This window comes from Carcharhinus amblyrhynchos, chromosome 32 (genome assembly GCF_965287045.1).
Source record: "Carcharhinus amblyrhynchos chromosome 32, sCarAmb.v2.hapA, whole genome shotgun sequence".
Classification (NCBI taxonomy): Eukaryota; Metazoa; Chordata; class Chondrichthyes; order Carcharhiniformes; family Carcharhinidae; genus Carcharhinus; species Carcharhinus amblyrhynchos.
In genome coordinates this window covers 19,761,061-19,785,022 of record NC_137355.1, presented here as the reverse complement: position 1 = coordinate 19,785,022, position 23,962 = coordinate 19,761,061, and the positions used below count along the sequence as shown (strand labels likewise).

General features: G+C 42.6%; 1 protein-coding gene across 8 annotated transcripts in view; it reads left to right on the top strand.

The window, feature by feature from the left end:
- Nucleotides 1-23,962, top strand: part of ppip5k1a (diphosphoinositol pentakisphosphate kinase 1a) — a 153,165-nt gene that overhangs the window by 35,111 nt on the left and 94,092 nt on the right. For all 8 annotated transcript variants that reach the window (XM_080216069.1, XM_080216066.1, XM_080216068.1 and 5 more), the window contains 9 exons: nucleotides 1,838-1,923; nucleotides 2,992-3,146; nucleotides 6,702-6,803; nucleotides 7,624-7,785; nucleotides 8,802-8,923; nucleotides 11,127-11,228; nucleotides 14,152-14,238; nucleotides 21,175-21,250; nucleotides 22,794-22,903. In XM_080216069.1, coding sequence (XP_080072195.1) covers nucleotides 1,838-1,923; nucleotides 2,992-3,146; nucleotides 6,702-6,803; nucleotides 7,624-7,785; nucleotides 8,802-8,923; nucleotides 11,127-11,228; nucleotides 14,152-14,238; nucleotides 21,175-21,250; nucleotides 22,794-22,903 — 1,002 coding nt within the window. The remainder of the gene's footprint in view (nucleotides 1-1,837; nucleotides 1,924-2,991; nucleotides 3,147-6,701; nucleotides 6,804-7,623; nucleotides 7,786-8,801; nucleotides 8,924-11,126; nucleotides 11,229-14,151; nucleotides 14,239-21,174; nucleotides 21,251-22,793; nucleotides 22,904-23,962) is intronic.

Here is a 23,962-nt window from a genome sequence, read left to right as displayed (position 1 = left end):
GATACTGGGGCCACTTTTAGATTGTTCAGGCCACTACTCCCTGCTGAGATCAGCAGTCCGGCTGGGATCTACCTGGACTTTGATGCTGCAGTCCTTTGGAGTTATGAAAAGCTATCACTGGTGTTCTTGTTTTGTATTCCTGGATGCTTCAAAACCAAATCCATTCTCAAGAAACAAATCACTTTCACAGTAACTTATTGCAGTGTTAATGTAAGCCTTACTGTAACACTAATAAATATACTTTTACTTTTACTTTACTTTTCCAAACCAATTTGTACCTTCTTATAGAAGACTGAAATCTTGTGTCCAAATGCATTCTATAATAAATACCCATTAGAAAACCTGTCACTGCAATTGCATCTTCCCACCAGTTGTTGTACACAACTGTAGACCGCCATGAATAAATAACCTTTTATCCTTTAACCTCACTTCACCTGAAAAACCCAAGGCCCAATTTTAACTTGCTCAAAAACCTTTCACTTAAAGTTAAGATCAAGTCCATTGCCCTCTCTCCCCTGTGCAGCAGCATACAAAATTATTACTTCTGAAATATTAATATGATTGAGATGGTAGCTGTTTCCTTGCAGGATCTAGTAAGGAATGCAATACTCAAACAAATCAATGTATCTTTCAAAGACTATGGGGGGAATTGTCCAGCCCTGCCTGCCACAGGAATCGTAGCAAATGGGGGGGGGCGGTGCGCACCGTGCAAAGATCTGTTGACCTTATGTGGATTTTCTGGTTTTGGGGCGAGCATGGCCAGCAAGTCCCGCCCTATCTTTCAGAAAATGTGTAGATATATTTTAATATTTCTCAAAAATCCATATACAATCAATTTTAAGATCTACAGTTTTGTAGAAATCCTAGTTCAGACTTCTACAGGGTGGCACAGTGGTTAGCACTGCTGCCTCAGAGCGCCAGATACCGGGATTCGATTCCCACCTTGGGCCCCTGTCTGTGCGGAATCTGCATGTTCTCCCCATTCTGTGTGGGTGTTCTGGTTTCCTCCCAAGACATGCTGGTTGGGTGAATTGACCATGCTATATTCTCCCTCCGTGTAGTCGAACAGGTGCCAGAGAGGGGATTTTCACAGTAAGAATTAAAGTTTAAAGTTTTTTTTTTAAAGTTTGTTTATTGGTGTCACAAGTAGGCTGACATTAATACTGCAATGAAGTTGCTGTGAGAATCCCAGCTTCATTGCAGTGTTAATGTCAGCCTACTTGTGACAGTAATGAATAAACTTAATTTAGACTTCTATTCGCAAGTGACAAGTTCTAGCTAGAAGTGTTGCCTTAAAACGAAAACCATCATAATGAAACACAGTGAAAGTATACAGCAGTTCACTTCGCATCGTGAGATGAGACAGGGTTACACTACAGTTGTAACTTTTATCAGAACTGTAGGAGGTGCAGTTCATATCAGCAAATTCAAAAAGTAAGCTGCATAATATTTTAGGGATAGAAGGCACTTGGGGACAAGAAAAATTAGGCGAAATTTCATCCAATTCAAACTTTGAGATGCGACTAATAAGTAAACTTTAAAGTGATCTTTACTGATTTAATGAGTTCCAATGAAAATACACCCTCTTTCTTTGTTTCAGGTGTTGACAAACCAGTTTGACACTTGCAGTATTTTTAATTTCCGGTTATTTTTAAGTCAGAGTTTTTCTATCCATCTAATCCTATTTAAATTACCAGTGGTGCTTTGAAATACTGGCATATGGTAATACAGTTATTCGTGAGAAATGAAATGGCCAGAATCTTATAAGACACATACACTTGTCTTTCTGGATTAAAATGCTAGAATTGGCTGGTACGTTTTCTTTATACTTCTGCAGGAGAGAAGTCTATCGAATTTTACAGCAAGAGGGGATAGATCTTCCCCGCTATGCAGTGCTGAATCGTGACCCAGACAGGCCTGACGGTTAGTGTTCCTGTTCTACACTCATCCCTTCTGCACAGTGAAATTAGAGGATAAAATTTGGAATTTGTTCTTGTAGCTCTTGACACACACTCTTTTCACAAAGGTTCAAAGGCCCAGTTCATTCTGCATGGGTTACCCACTTTCTTTCTCTGAGAGAATGATTGTGTCTTTTTTTTAACATTTGACTCCACCAGAACATTTTCTTTCTTTAGTTGGGAGCAAAATTTGTCTGCGTTGTTGGCTTTAAAACTATTTGTTATTTAAATGTTTGCTACAATGTTTATGGATTTTGCTTGGATGGGTGATTCCAATAACCAGTGTTTTAACTTAGATACATAACTGCATTCTCATTAAAATCAGAAAATGCTTGATATGCTCAGCAGGTCTGGCAGCATCTGTGGAGAGAGAAATAGAATTGACATTTTGAGTTGTATATAATTCTTCAGATCTCATTAGGTTTCTTCTAAACTCCATTGAATGCCTCTTATAGAATTGATTTACTGGACTTGTTGCAATGAAGTATATCTTTTCCACATCTAATAAATGCAGTGGAAAATTCAAGAGCAGTTTCAATACCCAGAAAGTGAACTTGCCACCACAGGAGGAATTGAGGCCAAAAGCATGGACACTTTCAAGGGGAAATTGGATAAGCAGATTGGGGGGGAAAGGAGCAGCACGAGATGTTGATAGGGTTAGACAAATGGGGTTGGGAGAAGGAGCAGTCCCACTGCATAGACCAGTTGGGCCTGTATCTGTGCTGTACATTATACTTCACTTGTTGGCTGTTCCATGCAGCATTAGGATGCGGACGATTATACAACTCCTTTTAGAGGATCCCCAGATTTTTCTTTTTGTCATTTTTCTTGTGCTAAAGTACAGTGAAGATGAACAATATTGAAATGAGGATATAGTTACCAGCTGGGTAAAGGCGCCACCTGGTGTAATACTAAACCAATCCAGCTGGTCTCTTCCTGCCAGTTTAGTGTAAGAATGGATGAAAAGCTGTGGTGTCTCACGGGTGGAGCTCATGTCCTCGAGTCAGACATCTTCCTGTTTCCTCATTTGCAGAATGCAGTCTGGTGGAAGGTGATGATCATGTGGAAGTCAACGGAGAAATCTTCCAGAAACCGTTTGTTGAGAAACCCGTGAGTGCAGAAGACCACAATGTGTATATTTACTACCCTGTGTCGGCAGGGGGAGGGAGCCAGAGGCTGTTCCGTAAGGTACAATAATACACAGCGCTACATCATATCATCATAAAGTCATACTTCACTGAAGGAGGCTGGCTGTCTGTCTTGGCTCTTTAAAAAAGCAATCCATTTTGTCCCACAATCTTCCTGTTTTTCTATGGCTGAGTAAATTTCTCCTTTTCAACCATATATCCAATTTCCTTTTGAAAGTTCCTGTTGAATCTGCTTTCACTACCCTTATGAGCAGTCAGTTCCAAGTCAGAACAATTCACTGTGTTCGTAGATGTGGAGATGCTGGTGTTGGACTGGGATGGACACAGTAAGAAGTCTCACAACACCAGGTTAAAGTCCCAACAGGTTTATTTGGTAGCATGAGCTTTCGGAGCACTGCTCCTTCATCAGGTGAGTCACTTAGCAGTCAAATATGGTTTGAGTCACTGCAGCAAAACATCCGTATCCCCATACTCAAATCTGCTCTCTATGATGAGTCACTCACCTGATTGTTGAAGTTTAACCTGGTGTTGTGAGACTTCTTACTGCGTTCATAGAAATTAGAAGCAGGAGTAGGCCATTCAGCTCTTCGAGCCTGCTGCCCATTCATTTTGATCATGGCTGATCGTCAAATTCATTATCCTGATTCCCCCACCGGCCCCCCTTCCTTCCATATTCCTTGATCCCTTTAGCCACAAGGGTGATATCTAATTTCTTTTGAAATTAGACGTTTTGACCTTGATTACATTCTGTGGTAGTGAATTCCATACATTCACTACCCTCTGGGCGAAGAAATTTCTCCTCATCTCTCTTATCCTCTTATCCTCAAACTATGACCTTTAGTTCTGGACTCCCTAACCATTACGAACATTCTTTCTGATCCTACCATGTCTAACTCTGTTAAAATTTTAAAAGTTTCTATGAGATTCCCTTTCATTCTTCTAAACTCCAGTGAATACAATCCTAACTGACTTAGTCTCTCCTCATATGACAGATCTGCCATCCCAGGAATCAGCCTGGTAAACTTGTGCTGTACTCCCTCTGTAGCAAGGACCTCCTTTCTCAGATAAGGACACCAAAACTGCACACAATACTTCAAGTGTTGGCCTTACTAATGCCCTCTACAATTGCAGCAAAATATCCCTATCTCTATACTGAAAACCTCTCACTATGAAGGCTAACATACCATTTGCCTTCTTTACTGCCTGCTGTACCCGAGCGTTTACTTTGAGCGACTGATGCATGAGGACTCCAAGGTCTTGCTGAGTATCCACCTCTCTCAATTTACACTAATTCAAGTAATAATCTGTCTTCCTATTATTGCTACCAAAGTGGATAACCTCACATTTATCCACATTGTACTGCACCTGCCATGCAGATACCCACACACTCAGCCTGTGCAAATCTCACTGAAGCATCTCCTCATTCTCCTCACAGCTCACCCTCCCACTCAACTTTGTATCATCTGCAAATTTGGACATAATACATTGAGAAACAAAACTGACAAATTTAAGTAATTTAAAACTTCTCCCAGCATGCTCACTATGAAATCTGGGGGTTGTTGTGCCATGTGCCGGTCTGTGTGTCAGAGGGTAGCATCCTTGACCCTGACACGAAAGGTCATTGGTTCAAGCCCCAATGCAGCAACCAAGAGGATCAGAATGCTGCTCTTTACATAATGTTCAATGTTTAAACATCTGTAATGGAAACATGACACAGTTGGCATTCTGGAAAAATGTGACTGACAGTTACTAACTTTTTTTAGATAGTTTAATTTAAGGGAAAACTGTTGACCAGGATACATTTTGGGCAAGAAATATTTTGGATTGAACGTGATCAGATCACAACCAATTCTTTCACCAAGTTGACCTCAACCTCTCTGATTATCTTTGCTGCCAAGCCTATTATTTTATGTTAAAGAATAGTGAATCTTTATAAAATATTACTTGGAATATTGTGCTCAATTCTGGACGCTACTTTTTAAAGAAGGATCTGAAAGCTTTAGAGAGGATCAGGAAAGATTTACGAGAACTTTTTTAGGGATGAGTGTCTTCAGTTATGTGGATAGATTAGGGAAGCTAGGGTTGTTCTCCTTGGAGAAGACCAGATTGAAAAGAGATTTGATAGAAGTGTCTCCTTTGATTTGCTCCCTTTGTGCCTGCTAAAAGCCTTTCTTTTCCTTCTCATCGTATCCTGGGCAGCATGGTGGCACAGTGGTTAGGACTGCTGCCTCACAGTACCAGGGATCCGGGTTCAATTCCAGCCTTGGGTGACTGCCTGTGTGGAGTTTGCTCATCTCCCTGTGTCTGCGTGGTTTTCCTCCAGGTGCTCCAAAATTGTGCGAGTTAGGTGAATTGGCTGCGGTAAATTGCCCCTTAGTGTCCTAAAATGTGTAGTTTAGATGGATTAGTCATGGTATATGTTTGGGGTTACGGGATAGGTGGGGGAAAGGCCCTAGGTAAGACACTCTGTCAGAGAGTCAGTGGAAACTCGATGGGTCACATGGCCTCCTTCTGCATTTGTTGGGATTCTTTGAAAAGTCATGGGGACCCTAGACAGAGTAGAAAAGGAAAATCTGTTTCCAATGGTGGAATATTGGAGAATCAGGGTGCATCAATTTACGGAGGTTGGCAAAGAGAAACAACAGTGACATGAAGAATAGCTTTCATGCGTGTAGTTAGGACCTAGGCTGCACTTTCTCCAAGTGTGAGGAAGCAGATTCAATTGTGCATTTCAGAAGGGAATTGGATAAGCACCTAATGAAAGCAAATATAGAGACTTGCGGAGTTGTTCTGGCATGGCTTCGGCAGGCTAAAAGGCCTCCTTCTGTGCTGGAACCATTTCATAATCTGTGATTCAAATATTCACATTTCAGTGTAAGCGAAAGACCTTTAAGAAGAATTCAAGATGTTGGCTATCTTTCTCTGACTTTCTGTTTTGAAATAAAATGGTCTACTTAATAATTAGAGCAGGTTGAGCTATAATTACGAGAAATTACTGTTCTGAAGATGAAAATAGAAATTGTGATTCCTGTAAATGTGAACTAAAAGCTAGATACCAGATACTAAAATAAAACATGAGATATAATTACTAAAATCCCTGAACTCATTTATGGTGCATTGTTGCAGAATGCTGATTCTGTCATCTCCAGCAAGCTGCCCTGACCAGGATCTTTCCAGCTGTTAATATTGTCTGATAACTGCTCTAGGTTTGTCTTTCCAATCCCCGGCCTTTCTGTATCTGAAAGTCTTGTTCCATGTCTGTTAACTGTTTCTTTTGTTGATTACCTATTTATCTCTCTATGGAAATCAATATCAGAACAGCCCTGAAATACAGATCTGCATATAAAATCATAGAATCCCTACAGTACAGAAGAAGGCCATTTGGCCCATCGAGTCTGTACTGACCACAATCCTACTCAGGGCCTATTCCCGTAACCCCACACATTTATCCTGCTAGTCCCCCTGACACTAGAGTCAATTTAGAATAGCCAATCCACCTAACCCGCATATCTCCAGTACTTTTTTTTTGCATCAGTAGAACACTGTAGACTGTTACGTTATGTGATTTCACACTGTGACTTTTCTACACTTTAAGATTGGAAGTCGAAGCAGCGTGTACTCCCCTGAAAGCACTGTGCGTAAGACTGGGTCTTATATCTATGAAGAGTTCATGGCAACTGATGGAACAGATGTAAAGGTGCAGTCACGCTTTTGTAACCTGCTGTGTGTTGTTTGTTTCATGTTGCTCAGGGGAAAGGAAAGTCCATGGGAGCCCAAAAGAGAAAACACTGGAATATCTCAGCAGGTCTGGCAGCATCTGTAAGGAGAGAAAAGAGCTGACGTTTTGAGTCCAGATGACCCCTTGCTTTGATGCTTCCAGACCTGCTGAGATTTTCCAGCATTTCCTCTTCTGATTTCAGAGTCCAGTATCTGCAGTAGATTGCTTTTATTTAAGTCCGTGGAGTGCCTTTTATTGAAAATACATACCTGATTGTACAGATGACATTGATTTGTTTGCTGTAAGTAAGTTACTCGGACGGAATCTTGTCATATAAGTTGTTCTCATTGATAAGCACTCTAATGGCGTCCCTTTGGCTGTCCGGAAACATTTCAGAACCAATCTGGGCCTCCCGAAAGCTGGGAAACCATGGTCACTGTTTTGGGATAGGGAAGGAACACACCTCTTCTGAATTAGGATGTGTTGTTGCCATACAAGATGTATATAGCTGGGCCTAGGGGCCTAGGCTCCTAGGCTTTCTAATCTTATCCGTACATAATATTAGGTCAGTAATTGTTCTGGTACCAGGAGAGGGCAGTGGTGCATTAGTTTTCTTCAATGGTGGAGAAATCCATGGCCAGTATAACCTGACGCCTGGCTGATGATGAGCAGTGAGAAGTCTCACAACACCAGGTTAAAGCCCAACCCGTTTTTGGGTCATGATGTTGTGAATATGTTTTTTATGCCATGCAGGCAAATCGGAAGCGAGTTTTGAACTGTAATCGTCTTCTTACTTCAGGTATATACAGTGGGCCCTGACTACGCTCATGCAGAGGCACGCAAGTCACCTGCTCTAGATGGGAAAGTGGAACGAGACAGTGAAGGGAAAGAGATTCGTTACCCTGTGATGTTAACTGCCATGGAAAAGCTAGTTGCTAGGAAAGTCTGCGTAGCTTTTAAGGTGAGTTAGAAACCCAGGAAAAAGAAGGAGTGCCAATCAGTGATCTAAAAACGCGTGCTGAGGTATTTCGAATAAATAGAACAAATTGCAGTGATGTTTTAAAAAAAATTGTTGTGTTTTTGTCAATGAAGTTTGAAGATTATTCGCATATTAGTGTGCAGTGGTACATTTGCCTCCGCTTCTTTGGAAGGAACTCTTCAATTGCAGACAAAAATATAACAAAACTTACCACAACTTGTAAATCAAAGAAAGGGTTTAACAAAGAAACTTCATTACTCCAAACTTGGGGCCTCAACCTTGGCCAATCTAAACTCCCCACAATTCCCAACAGGTTCTTATTTATAGTGAGTCAGCTGACCATTGCATCATTCTGTAATTGGTTCCATAGTTTGCTGGGGCAGCTGACTGTTACAGCTGGTTATCATTGGTCATATTACATCTGATACAAAGTTGTCACCGATTACATTATAATAGCCTCCTCTGGCTATCTTACTTTGTCCCTTTGAACTGTCACTCGGAATTTATTGTCTTGCCACTTCTTTCTTGGGCCTTCAAGTGTTTCCTAAGAATTACTCAGCCATACTGTTGTACCTTTCACCCCACCCTTATACCCTCCCAGGTTGGGGTCTTCCTTTCCGTTCTGAGTGGGAAACTTGCAGATTTTCCTTGGTTCCACCTGGAGTTTTTGGGGAGCAGCAGCCAGAGTTCCCACTTCTGGTCGCTAACCAGCCAACCCTGTGGATACCGCGAGTGTACAGGTGATTGATGAGATCCCAGTTGATCTCTGCTGCGAGACATCTGGCAGGCTGTGCTCACTCATTGGAGGTGTGGGGCTGTAAAGCCCAGAAAGACCCTTAATAACTTTAGGATGGGGGAGAGAGGAAAAGAGATCATTTAAAAACATATAATATTTGCTTGGTCTGATTCAGTATTGGGAATGCAAGCCTGTCAGATTTCTAACGATGTGGAGCAAACTGCATTGACTTGTCTTCTGTGCACTACTTTGTTTTATGTAGCAAACGGTTTGTGGCTTTGATCTGCTACGTGCTAATGGACACTCCTATGTTTGTGACGTCAATGGATTCAGCTTTGTGAAAAACTCTATGAAATACTACGACGACTGTGCAAAAATCCTCGGGTAAGCATCAGACAAGGATATTTTTGAGCAGCATTTTGCATAAAAGATTGTACTTTTAAAATGTGAAGACCTAACAATTATGCTGAAAGGAGCAGTCAGGTTTTGCCATTTATCAGCGGCAAGTTTTAAAAATGTTTTAGAGTTTATTTATTCGTGTCATAAGTAGGCTTACATTAATACTGCAGTGAAGTTACTGTGAAATTCTCCTAGTTGCCACACTCCTGTTTGGGTACGCTGAGGGAGAATTTCGCATGACCAATACACTTAACCAGCACGTCTTTCAGACTGTGGGAGGAAACCAGAGCACCTGGAGGAAACCCATGCAGACACGGGGAGAATGTGCAGACTCCGCACAGACAGTGACCCAAGCTGGTAATCGAACCTAGATCCCTTGCACTGTGAAACAGCAGTGCTTGCCACCGTGCCACCATGGAGTAGGGCAGTGCTAAGTGGCAACTATGGTTCGGGGCAGGCTCGAGGGGCTACATGGCCTACTCCTGCTCCTATTTCTTATGTTTTCTTATTTCTTATGTCCAAACAGTTGAGTGACAGTGAAGACATCAGGAAAGCTGCATGGTTGGACTGGGCAGGGCAATAAGAGGCTGGATTAAATGTTGAGGCTGAAATGGGCTAGTTCTGGGCTAGAGGTTGCCCTGGGCTAGGCACAGCAGTGTGATAAAGTAGACTTCAACCTGGTACAGGGAGGAAAATTTTGTTTGAAAGAGAATAAAAATTGTAAATAGATGAAAATAAATGTTGGAGGTAAGAATATAGATTCCACATGTTGTAAGAGTCAGTATGACCTACAGTTAACAATGACCAGTATTGCAATCTGGCCAATAGTGTCCAGTAACAAGTATTGACCAACAATGGGATCAGCCCTGAGATGTTCCATAAATTACTTTAAATGTTCAGTACGATGTTATAGTGAGGTACAATATTGCAGACACAAGACTTTTAATATATGTAGATACTGTACATAATACCCAAATGAGGCCATGTAAGTAATTGTTTCCCTCTAAAGAGAATATATGGCTCTTCAATTTTGCATTTGTGAAGTTTAGTCCAGTGGTGTGATTTCTGAGGCGGGATTCTCCGATCTTGTTCATTCCTGCTCTGCTGCCAGCAAGAATGGAGAATTTGGTGCTCAGCCAAAGCTTCATTCACCACCATGGCACTGGAGAATCCCAGTGACAGACAAAGTCAGAGGTTTTTGGTGCTGCACACGTTGGCTGAATATCTCCTATGATTAAAATACCTCCCCTGCCTTTAAAAATACAGTGCTTGTATGCCACCAATTTGAAAAGTTATTTCAATGGCTTTTTAAAATAACTGGTAAATTAATTTTAAGATCACTAGAAGTACGAGTTTATATATAGTTTGCTCTCTTATCCTCCAGGATTTAAATTCCAAATAGAACACATTCATATTATTTGAATTTGGAGATTAAGCTAAGCCTTCAACTCTCTCTGCTGTCTGACTGTGTCTTGTAATGTGAACCACCTTTTTAAATTTCTTTTATTATTTAGTTTTAAGTGTTTTGTGTTGGTGTGCAATGATATTGTTGAAGGATGTGAGCAGTATTCATATTAACAGAGAGGACATTTAATTCTTAACTTAATGAAAAGATGATGAGCAAAACTAGAAACGAGGGGCGGCATGGTGGCACAGTGGTTAGCACGGCTGCCTCTCAGTGCCAGGGACCTGGGTTTGATTCCAGCCTCAGGTCACTGTCTGTGCAGAGTTTGCACATTCTCCTCATGTCTGCAGGGTTTCCTCTGGGTGCTCCTCTCCTCCCACCGTCTGAAAGGCGTGCTGGTTAGGGTGCATTGGCCGTGCTAAATTCTCCCTCAGTGTACCCGATCAGGCGCCGGAGTGTGGCAACTAGGGGATTTTCACAGTATCTTCATTGCAGTGTTAATGTAAACCTTACTTGTGACACTAATAAATAAACATTTTTAACTTTAGAAATGTAGCAATACATCAGCATCTGGAAAATTTGGTTAATATTTCAGGAGGAACGTTGGTTTGGAACTCTTCTTACAACTCAAAACTCTTTTTTTTCTCTTTTCAGATGTTAATGGGGAGTCAATGTGCATTTTCTGTTGTTTTCCACATTACATTTTAGGATTTATCTACTTCACATATGCCACAGCACTGTGTGGAAGAAATCAGATTGAATTGAATTTGCCTTTCTTTGCAGTAATATAATTATGCGGGAGCTTGCGCCTCAGCTACAGATACCGTGGTCCATACCCACAGAAGCTGAAGATATTCCCATTGTTCCAACCACTTCAGGCACTATGTAAGTTAAAACTGCGAGGTCAGTAAATGTGAGGAGGGAGATTTCTAACCACAAAATACATGAGGGTGGCACAGTGGTTAGCATCTGTGTCTTACAGCGCCAGGGACCCGAGTGTAATTCCCGACTTGGGTCACTGTCTGTGTAAAGTTCTCCCTGTGTCATTGTGGGTTTCCTCCGGGGGCTCCGGTTTCCTCTTACGTACGAAGATGTGTAGGTTAGGTTGAGTGGCCATGCTAAATTGATCCTAATGTCAGGGGGATTAGCAGGATAGATATGTGGGGTTACAGGAATAGGGTTTGGGTGAGATTGTGGTCAGTGCAGACTCGATGGGCTGAATGATCTCCTGCACTGTAGTGATTCTATAATTCATTGAATGCAAATCAGTAGGCACATGTTTTTCTGAATCCATATTGCAGGTGTCCCTCTCTGAAGGTTGGGTTATTTTTGTTGATTGTCCATGCTAAATTGCCCCATAAGACATAGGAGCAGAATTAGGCCACTCAGCCCATCAAATCTGCTCTGCCATTCAATCATGGCTGTTTTTTTTTTCTCTTCCCCATTCTCCTACCTTTTCCCTATAACTCCTGATCCCCTTAGTGTCCCAGGATGCATAGGTTAGAGAGATTAGCAGGGTAAATATGTGGAGTTATGGGGAGAGGGCCTGGGAGAGATTGTTTCGGTGCAGACACATTGGGCCAAATGGCCTCCGTCTGCACTGTAGGATTTCTAATCTATGAAAACCTGAAATCAGAGGTCTATTTAAACTTCTGTTTAAGCTGCATAATTTTCTGAGCGAAATATGTTTAATGTGAATGAAAGCAGGAAAGAGGGACTTCAGTTGAACAAACAGCCCACAGAAGCAGGGGCTGTTCACCGTAAGTCAGAGAAGGCTAAAGGGAGATTTAATGGAGGTATTAATATAGTTCAGATCAGAAACTCTGAAGTGTTTTATGAAGTCCGCCTGGGTCATACGTTTTGCGCTTTGAATGTGGCTCAGGTGAACATGAAATACTTCACTTCAGATATGATTCAAATGACCCACTAGGGAGCTTTTATCAAACAAAGTTTATTTAAGAATATAGTTAACATGTATGGAAAGAAAATTAACAATACCTTTTACCAATTGCAAGCAAGGAAAAAACAGTCTTGATGTAGTATCAACCTTAACAGCTAAACACTGTTCCAACAAAACCCTATAACCAAAACCTTTGCCACAGGTTTATCACAGAAAAGACAGATGCTCGCGTGATACTGGAATTTAGACCTTTGGTTAAATGCTGCCATTCTCTTGAGGTATGCACAGACAAGCTTGGAGTCAGAACAGCTTCAGCCCTTTGGTTGGAGAATTGAAATCATGCCTTCTCAGCTTTGTAACTTCTAGCAATCCTCTGGATCCACCCAGAATAGTTTGAAGTTAGAACAGTTTTCCAAAACACCAGAGAGGGAGACTCTATCAAGCCAACCAACAGAAGCAGATTTTCCACTCCTGGAAGGCAAGAAACCTTGCTTTCAGCTAACGAGCAGAATCTCTAATACCTGGGGGAGAGAGAGAGAAAAAAAACACTACTTTCAGTCTGATATCCACTCCCTTCTAAACTAAAACTGAAAATGAATTCTTAGATTTTTTTTCCTAGGAGAAACCACCTGACTTTGACTTGTCAATCAATCTTTCCCTCCACAATGCAGTGTCATTAAAGATCCCAGAGGAAAGATAAACAAAACCCCATTTAAACCATTGAAGTAGCAATAAAAGGATTTCTAGCAGCTAGTCAGTGCCATAATGAAGAAAAAAACTGAAGCTATGAGAGTTGCAGAGAATTTAATAAAAACATTCCTTAAAGGTACACTAACATCCAGTCTTCAAAATGAGTGGCATGGTAGTACAGTGGTTAGCACTGCTGCTTCATAGCTCCAGGGACCTGGGTTCGATTCCCGGCTTGGGTCACCGTTTGTGTGGAGTTTGCACATTTTTCTTGTGTCTGCATGGGTTTCCTCCAGACGCTCCGGTTTCCTCCCACAGTCCAAAGATGTGTGGGTTAGGTTGATTGGCTATGCTAAAATTGCCCTTAGTGTCCTGAGATGCGTAGGTGAGAAGGATTAGTTTAAATATGTAGGGATATAGGGGTAGGGCCTGGGGTGGGATTGTGGTCAGTGCAGACTCGATGGGCCGAATGGCCTCTTTCTGTGCTCTGGGGTTTCTGTGATTTCTAAAATTATGAATGGTTTTGATTGTGATAGGACAGACTTTCATTGAATCCTGCAGTACAGAAGGAGGCCATTTGGCGCAGCAGAGTCTGCACCAACTATAATCCTACCCCCATACATTTACCTTAGCTAGTTCCCCTCACACTAAGCGGCAATTTAGCATGGCCAATCCACCTAACCCGCACACCTTTGGATTGTGGGAGGAAACTGGAGTACCCCGAGGAAACCCACACAAGGGGAGAACATGCAAAATCCACACGGACAGTGACCCAAGCTGGGACTCAAAGCCAGGTCCCTGGGGCAGTTGTGAAGCAGCAGTGCTAACCACTGTGCCACATTGCCACCCTGATTTGAACTGATTGGCAAACAGAATCAGAAGTAATTTATGGTCTGGTTGCTCTGCTGGAAAGAGCAGAAGCCAATTCAATAGTGATCTTCAAAAGATAAATATTTGAAGGGAAAATCTTTATAGAGTTAAAGGTAAATAGCAGAAGAACAGGATTCATTTGAATAGCTTCATCTAACAGTGAGCATGGGCTCTATAAGCCAAATAGCCACTTTCTTTGCTATAGATTGTTCTGTAATTCCAGGATATTATGCTGCATTGTCATACCTAAAAACTTTGACTTGTTTGATGGATTTATTTTTTGTGAAGTTTAGTTTAATTTAGTTTTCTGATGTTCTGATCAAAGTACTCATCATGCTGTATGTTATACAGGATGGAGCTGCGCTGTGTGATTGCAATCATTCGACACGGAGACCGAACCCCCAAGCAAAAGATGAAGATGGAAGTTATGCATCCAAAGTTAGTAAAAATCTGCTCTAATTGTACAGGTTGTAAGGATTTGTTGGAGGAGGAGGAGAAATGGGCGTAGGGTGGCACAGTGGTCAGCACTGCTGCCTCACAGCGCCAGGGACCCGGGTTCAATTCCTGGCTTGGATCACTGTGTGTGCGGAGTTTGCATGTTTTCCCGTGTCTGCGTGGACTTCTTCTGGGTGCCTCGGTTTTCTCCCACACTCCAAAGAAGTGCAGGTTAGCTGGATTGGCCATGGTAAATTGCCCCTTAGCGTCACAGGGTCTAGCAAGGGTAGATGCATGAGGTTATGGGGATACGACCTGGATGGGATTGTGGTTGGTGCAGACTTGATGGGTCAAACGGCTTCTTTCTGCACTGTGGGGATTATGTGATTCTAATGGCAGGTCACTTGAGAGCAACTTGTGTCATCAGCTTATCTGGGCAGCACGGAGTCACAGTGATTAGCACTGCTGCCAAGGGACCTGGCATTTTAAATCAAATGTAAAGGCAGAATTAAACTCTGGCATTGGAACATTAACTATTAGCATGCAGTATCAAATTGCTTCCATGAATTGACAGAAAATGAAAGTAAATAGAGAGAAGGTTGATTCCCAGCTTGTGTCATCGTTTGTGTGGAATCTGCACATTCTTCCCGTGTCTGCGTAGGTTTCTTCCAGTTTCCTCCCACAGTCCAAAAGACCTGCTGGTTAGATGCATTGGCCGTGCTAAATTCTCCCTCAGTTATCTGAACAGGTGCCAGAGTGTGGCGACTAGGGCATTTTCACAGTAACTTCACTACAGTGTTAATGTAAGCCTACTTGTGACACTAATAAATAAACTTTGAAACTTGGCCTAGTTGGTGTGATCCTCAAAACATTATTTCCATGCTGTGACTTAGCGGGGAGCATTCTAGTGTGGGAGTCAGAAGGTCATGTGTTCAAGTCACCTTCTGGAGATTTGAGCGCATACTCCATTATAGTTCTTAGGGACAGCTGCCCTGTTAAAGGTGCCTTTTCAGGTGAGATGTTACGTTGAGGCCCCATCTAATTGGAAAATAGAGCAATACAGCACGGAAACAAGCCCTTCTGCTCAACTGGTCCATGCTGACCGTGGTGCCCTCCCAGCCAGTCCCAATTGTCCACATTTGGCCAATATCCCGTACCTACTCTTTGAGGCGATTGCAAAAGATCTCAGGGCACTAATTTGAGAGTATGTTCCTCTGTGTCATAATCAACACCTAACCCCTCGACCAACATCAGCACTTACCCCTCGACCAACATTGCTGCAGCAGGTTATCTAGGCATAACTAACTGCTGCTTGTGGGAGCTTTCTGTACCCAAATTGGCTGTTTGTTTCCTACATCACAACACTTCAAAAAGTACTTCATTGGCTTGAAAAAGCCTTAGAACATCTGGTGGCTGTGAAGGGCACTATATAATTGCAGGCTCTTTCTCTCTATTTACTTTCGTTTTCTGTCAATCATGGAAGTAATTTGATGCTACATACTAACAAGTTAATGTTCCACTGTCTTTAAATTTGATTTCACTTTTTTTTATTCTTTTGTTCATTCATGGCATGTGGGTATCATTGGCTAGGCTAGTATTTTTTGTCCGTCTCTAATTGCCCTCAAGGAACTAGCGGTGAGCTACCTTTTTGAACCAGTGCAGTCCATGGTGCACCCATTGCGCTGTTAGGGAGGGCATTCCAGAGCTTTAACTCAGTGTCAGTGAAGAAACGGTGACATGTTTTCAAGTCAGGATGAGGGTGGCTTGGAAGGGAACCTCCACGTGGTGGTGTTCCATATGTCTGCTGCCCTTGTCTTTCTGGATGGCAGTGGTTGAAAGTTTGGAAGGTGCTGTTTCAAGTGCCTCGGAGAGTTCCTACTGTGTATCTTGTAGATGGCGTACACTGCTGCCACTGTGAGTAGATGGTGGTAGGAATGAATGTTTGTGGATGGGGTGCCAATCAAGCAGGGCTGCTTTGTCCTGGATAGTGTCAAGCTTCTTGAATATTGTTGGAGTTGCACCCATCCAGGCAAGGGGAGTGTTTGCATCACATTCCTGGCATGTGCCTTGTAGACGGTGGACAGACTCTGGGGAAGGTTACTCTCTGTGAGATTGCTTGTCCTTGACTGACACATTCCACAGCATGTATCTAAAAGTTGTACATTATCTGCACGTTAATGTGATTATTTCCTGACTGGAGTCAGACTTACTAGCTGCTGATTTGCCCAAATTCCTTTTTTAAATTTGGCACGTGTCAATGCCATTGGTTAAATTGGCTTACAGGCACAGGCTTGGTATGTCAGATTCTACATTTATCTTAATCGTGGCCAGGTTATCGTGGCTGCATTCTGATAAGCAAGGCCTGATACTCGCTGTTTTCCTGTCTGAATGATTGCCAGTGATCTTTTGAGACTTTGGTGATATTGTAACTCCCTCGTGTTTACAGGCAACCACAGCCCCAGCAGCTGTCAACTGCTGCTTTAATCCAGTGCACACAGCGTTTAATATTTAGTTTGCAGGAAAAATTACTATGAAAGGTGTAACTGGAATGGTTGCCCCTTCAGACTGACCTTCATGTGACCATAGTCTGCACTGATTTCCAGTGTCCTCTGTAGTGGCCAGGGAAGCTGCAGCAAAGTACATTTAGGATACAGCCCCTACCCCAGCATCTAAATATAGATGCAATCTCACTGCTCTTAATATCAGATCGTGTGTTCACAATGCAGGATATAAACTGGCCAACAATAGCAATGACCTGATAAGACCCTGCAAGATTAATTTCTTTCTTTTAACAAGTCACAAAGTCAAAATATTATCTATGATGAGATTGAAATACACAGGCAGTGACGATACTTTAATGACAGAACATCATCATTGTTGGGATTCGTGGGATATGAAGAGATGCAAAATCATATTGAAGAGAATGAAGTTCATAGATCGGTACGATAGAATCACCACAGTACAGGAGGAGGCCATCAGGCCCATACCAACAGCAATCCCACCCAGACCCTACCCCCGTTCCAACACGGATTTAGCCTGCTAATCCCCTTGATGACAACGGTCAATTTAGCATGGCCAATCAACCTAACCTGCGTATCTTTGGAGTATGGGAGGAAGCTGGAGAAATGGGAGATATGGGAGGAGCACCGGGAGGAAAAACACGGGGGAGGAATGTAAAACTCCACACACAATGACCCCAGGCCAGGATTGAACCCATGTTCCTGAGGCCATGTGAGGCCTCAGTTCTCTCACATCTGAAGAAAAGGTAACTAATAGTAAACTACCTCGGGCAGAAGATGCAAGTGATTTGGGATTGATAGCTGACACTTACCCCATTTACCATTTACCCCAGAGCAACATAGCAAGATATCATAGAATCTCTACAGTGCAGAAAGAGGCCATTCAGCCCATCAAGTCTGCACCAACCACAATCCCAGCCAGGCCATAACCCCACGTATTTACCTTGCTGATGCCCCCTGACACTAAGGGGCAATTTATCATGACCAATCAGCCTAACCCCATATGTCTTGGAGTGTCGGAGGAAACCCACACAGACACGGGGAGAATGTGCAAACTTCACACAGTCAGTGACCCAAGCCGGGAATTGAACCTGGATCCCTGGCGCTCTGTGGCAGCAGTGCTAATCACCGTGCTGCCCCTAAACAAGGTAACAAAGCAAGGTAAATACTGAAATAAAAACAGAAAATGCTGGAAATGCTCAGCAGGCCTGGCAGCATCAGTGCAGAGAGAAACAGAATCAACGTTTCGAGTCCGTATGACTCTTATTCTGAGCTGAACTGCTAAACCAATGGAGCATAAAATTTAATGTTAAGTCTATTAGTCACAAGTTGGCTTACATTAACACTGCAATTAAGTTACTGTGAAAATCCCCTAATCGCCACATTCTGGCGCCTGTTTTGGTACACTGAGGGAGATTTTAGAATGGCCAATGCACCCGAACCTGCACATCTTTCAGACTGTGGGAGGAAACTGGGGCACCCAGAGGAAACCCACACAGACATGGGGAGAACGTACAGACTTCACACAGATAGTGACTCAAGCAGGGAATTGAACCCAGGGCCCTGGCACTCTGAGGTGGCAGTACTAACCACTGTGCTGACCATAAAGAAGAGATGGTCTTATTGAAGTCTGTATGCTTCCAGTTAGCTTTCATTGGACTATATGGGCCCTGGAAGGATAGGGGGTTGTAGTTAAGTTGGGCAGCATGTTTGGTGCAGGCTTGGAGGGCTGAAGAGCCTGTTCCTGTGCTGTAATTTTCTTTGTTCTTATTGTATTCAGCTCTGGTCGCCAAGCTCCCCACTGGGAGGGTTGAGAGTATCTGTGGAAAGGTGGGCTATATGTACCTTTATACTAAGAGCAGATGAACAGGGATGTGACTGGATTGTGTGGTTACAGGGCTGGGCTGAACCCCAAACCCATTTATGGTTTTTGATTTTATGACCACATTTTCAAATTGATTTTTGACTGACTAAACCAAAAGGGGAATGTCTGACTTGAAATTTTGATAATCCAACTCGTGGTAGGCTTAACCTCTTGGAGTCTAAGGTCAGACTGAGAAAATCTAGTGTGGGAACACTTAATGCGATTGCACAACGCTATTTGGACAATCTCATTTGTCTTCAGCAAAGATATCTACTCGTTTACAAGAATTTCTCCAACACAGCTGCTGCTATAAAACAAAAGACAAATTTGTTTTTCAACAACCACTGTCAAGATCCCATAGAATCCGTATAGTGCAGAAGGAGGCCATTTGGCCCATCAAGTTTGCACTGACCACAATCCCATGCAGGCCCTATCCCCATAATCCCACATATTTACCCTACTAATTCCCTGACACTAAGGATAATTTAGCACAGCCAATCAACCTAACCCGCCCATCTTTGGACTCCTCTCAGAACATCCCAAATCATTCTACAGCCAGTGAAGTACTTTAGAGGTACAATCAATGTTGTCATCTAGGAAATGTGGCAGTCCAGCAAGCTTCCGCAAAGAGCGGTGTGATAATGACCAGAGTGTTTGTTTTAGAAGTGGTTTTGCTTGAGGAAAATATATTGTCCCGGTCAACGGTTAATCTCCCCTGCTTTTCTTTGAAAGCTGGGGCCACAGTTTCATGTCTCATCGGAAAGACTGCCTCCAACAGTGCAGAGCCCCTACAGCAGTGTTTCCTGCTGAAGTCTTTGAAGTGTTTTGAACCCACAACCTTCTCTCTCCGAGGCGAGAGTGCTAACCACTCCTGACACTTAAGCTACTGCTGTTGTAACTACATCTTTGCTGCCCAAACTTTATCTTCTCTTTAACTGTCTGAAGCCAAACATTTTGGAGTTTTGTGTATACGTATGTACAAAATGGAAGTATCCTTCAATTGTACCTTGCTGTCTGGCTGGGATTAAAGATCCATCACAGAAATGTGGTAAAGCTCCCTCCAGTGGATTTACAGGCTTCACATTAAACAGTTGAATTTTCTGTACAACCCATCTCCCACACCAGTTGAATGGCTTATAACCAAACATGGAGAAATAGCTTATCTCCATGGGAAGAAGTGACAGAATCTTAGAATCCCTCCAGGTCAGAAGGAGGCCATTGGACCCATCAGGTCAGTACTGAGCACATCCCACCCAGACTCTATTCCCCACACATTTACCCCACTAACTGGCTCTCTGAAAAGTCTAGATAATTTTTTTTAACACCTTGATGAGTTTGTCTGGAGGGCGCAACTAAATCAAAACAAAAGCACGGTGGCACAGTGTTTAGCACTGCGGCCTCTCAGTGCCAGGGAATCAGGTTCAATTGTGGCCTTGTGTGGAGTTTGCTCATTCTCCCCATGTCTGTGTGGGTTTCTCCAGCTGCTTGTTTCCTCCCACACTCCAAAGATGTGTAGGTTAGGTAGATTGGCTGTGCTAAATTGTTCCTTACTGTATGTTAGGGGGATTAGTGGGGCAGGTGTGCAGGGTGACAGAGACAGGGCCGAGGTAAGATGCTCTATTGGCAAGTCAGTGCAGACTCGATGGGCAGAATGGACTCCCGTATGTCAGGATTCAATGAAAATGCTGGAAAATCTCAGCAGGTCTGACAGTCTTTATGGAGAGAGAATGGAACTACTGTTTTGAGGTCTGGATGACTCTTTGTCAGAGCTGTCAGACTTGCTGTTGGATCTGCTGTGATTTTCCAGCATTTTCTGTTTTTGTTTCAGATTCCAGCATCCACAGTAATTTGCTTTTATTTTGGCTCAACCAAATAATGCCGTAAACTAGGATATCAAAAGTAAAGTCCCAATGCCCTTACAGAATCGTGCAGTAAGTAAACTTTTAGCTACAGCAGAGCACGATGTCAATATTTATGAAGGACAGGTCTTAGGATGGCATTTGGGAAGCCATTTTATAGACATGGTGTGATCAACAGCTGGGATGGGGTTGACAGCAAGTGTTGGTGAGACAGGACATGAGAAGCAATACAGCGGTCAAGATGGCGTTCCGAAGTCAAATAAGTTGAAGCTTTTTCATCCAAATCTAATTTGAGTTAAAGAGCTGTGCAATTGTGTAACTCTTGGTGAGTAATGCTTATTAATGTACAGCACTACTAATACACTAGCATTTTTTTGGCAACAGTTAAATACACAACATGCCTGTGGCCAAAGTTAATCTTGTAACACCACAATTTATTTCTTTCACCCCAGGTAGTTCCACTGAGACTTCCAGTCTTTCCAGTAGGGATTTGTTTCGCGTATCTGTGTGATGGTTTTTAACCGTCTCAAGAAAGTTTTTGATAACTTGCATCAAATTACTTGAGCATAGCAAGGAAGTCTGAAGTCACCTGTAAATTGAGTAACTTCCACAGGATTAAGTTCTCTAAACTTACCAAAATATTTACGGGGCTTTAACTTGATGTCTGACTATCTTTGTTTTCAAACATTTCTTGCAGGTTTTTTGACCTGTTTGAGAAGTACGAAGGATACAAGACTGGCAAACTAAAGCTAAAGAAGCCAAAGCAGCTTCAGGTACGAGATCATTCTTTGATTTATTATTGCCACGTGTATTGATATACAGTGAAAAGTATTGTTTCTTGCACACCATACAGAGTGTACAGTCCTTTTAGAGAAGGAAAGGAGAGGGTGCAAAATGTAGTGTTACCATCATAACTAGGGTGTAGAGAAAGATCAACTTAATGCAAAAGTCTGACAGCAGGAAGGAAGAAGCTGTAGTGTGATGAATTTCAATGGGTTTTTTATGGAGGTGTGGAGACCCAGTGCAAGAACTGACAGCTCCAAGGAACTCCCATGATCTAACTGCTAAACAATAGTTTCAGGTTTGAGGGGTGCAGGGTGGAGAACACAAGATTCTGCAAATGTTGTGTTCACACAGTATCCCCAACCCAGATACTGAGAATGTTGGTGAGGCTTTTTGGATCCAGAGGGTCTCGTTGGAGAATCTTTTGAAGCAGGGTCTGGAATAGTAACAGAGCTTTGAGTTTATCCTCCCATTGACAGATAATGTAGGAAGTAGATTCCCGGTTGTGTTGCTTACATTCCACCTCCATTTCCTATGTCTCCCTTCGCTATGCATCACAAACATGATGTGGACATTCCGGCGTTGGATTGGGGTGGGCACAGTGAGAAGTCTCTCAAACCAGGTTAAAGTCCAACAGGTTTATTTGGAATCACGAGCTTTCAGAGTGCTGCTCCTTCATCAGGTGGGTGATGAAGAAGCAGCGCTCTGAAAGCTCCTGATTCCAAATAAACCTGTTAGATTTTAACCTGGCATTGTGAGACTTCTTACTGCCCTTTTAAACAATCAGTGCTGAAAAAATAGAACATTGCTTTTCTGATCACATTTTGTTAGGTTTTGGTTTGTAAACAGCTTCCCTGTCCTTTTACCCCATAGTGTAGAGTCATAGAGGTATTACAGCACAGAAGGAGGCCATTCAGTCCATCTTATCCATGCTTACTCTGTATAGAGCAATCCAGTGTCCCGAACCCCTGACTCTGTTTCCATAGCCCTGCACATTCAATTGCCTATCAGATTTCCTTTTGAAATCATTAATTGCCTCCACTTCTACAACCCTCATTGGTAGTGAGTTCCAAGTCATTGCCACTCACTGCAAAACAAATTTCTCCCTCACATACCTGCCCTGCGTCTCATCCCATAACCATAAATCTACATCCTCTAGTCCTGTACCATTGGTTTATGGGAATAGATTTTCTTCACCTAGCTTACCGAAACCTGTCAACCTTACATACATGTAGCAAATATTTAATTTTCTTTGCCCATTGGGTGATCCTCCTCTGCCTGTTACATGTGGTAAGTTTAGAATGTGATTTGCAACATGATCAAAAAATGTACGCTGCATGGTGTGGGAGTAGTGATTTACTTTTGCCATCAGGAGCAATGCTGTGTCCAGAGAAGACCCAAAGACCCCCGTTACAAAAGCAGCATCAGGAGAAGCTGTGTTGAGACTAGTATTGTGTGCTCCCTGAGGGGCTGGGAGTTAGCATTGTCTTGTGTCCTTGAATCTGGTTGTAGTTGTCTGATCTCGATTCTTAGGAAGTTCTAGACATCACCCGTGAGCTTCTAGCTGACCTGGGGCAGCATAACGACTGTGAGATAGAGGAGAAGAAATCCAAACTGGAGCAGCTGAAGACTGTGCTGGAAATGTAAGTCCTCCAAGGGAGAAAGTAATTGCAATGCAGATGTTACTATGCTAACATGGTTACAGTTGTGTCTATTTTTATAACTACTCCTGGCTCTCGATATTACGCTTAACTACTGAGGTAAGATCCCTTCATTCCTCCATATAGACCGTGGGCAATTGGTACAATCTTAAGCTTGCTTAGCCACAAGCAAGACTTACATTAACACTGCAATGAAGTCACTGTGAAATTCCCCTAGTTGCCACACTCCGGCACCTGTGCAGGTCAGTGCACCCTAACCAGCACATCTTTTGGACTGTGGGAGGAAACCAGAGCACCTGGAGGAAACCCACACAGACACGGGGAGAACATGCAAATTCTACACAGACAGTGACCCAAGCCGGGAATTGAACCCGGGTCCTTAGAGTTGTGAAGCAGCTGTGCTAATGAGCATCATTTAATTTTAATGTAACAGAAACAAGAGAGAGAAAGAGTTGGGGACTGACTTTGCAGCTAGACCCAGAAACCTTACAGCATTTGACTGAGCAACAACTGGAAAACAGACAGCTGCTACTAACAATATAATAGTTTGATTATCCTTTGTTATTAAAAATACTGGGTACAGGCAGTCTCCAGCTTCCAAAAAAAAATTCATAGCTGTGTGACCATGAAAGCTTCTGTTTACGCAAAACTTTGCTTGCCTTGTACTTTCAAATTTCTAAGCTCAAAAGCCAGAATTCCAAGCGGAGTCTCAAAAAATATGGCTTTAAAGCATAGCATAATGAGGCAGAAATACCCTAACATCAAACCTTTAACTGAGGCAAACCATACAGCTAGGTTTGGGCTGGAATAGGATTTCTGATGTTTACTGGGATTCTAAGAGAATCAACTTGAACTGCCAGCCAAATCCTCAAATTGCTACTGCTCAAGGCAGTGTCTCAATCTTCACCCTTTAAACTCTCCCCTACCGTGCTCTTCTAGAGGCTGAACATAATCAGCATTTTCTGTTTTTCAATTTGAATTTCGTCAATATTGAACTTTTTTCTTCAATTCTGCATCGAAATTAGAAGCAGGAAGGAGTAG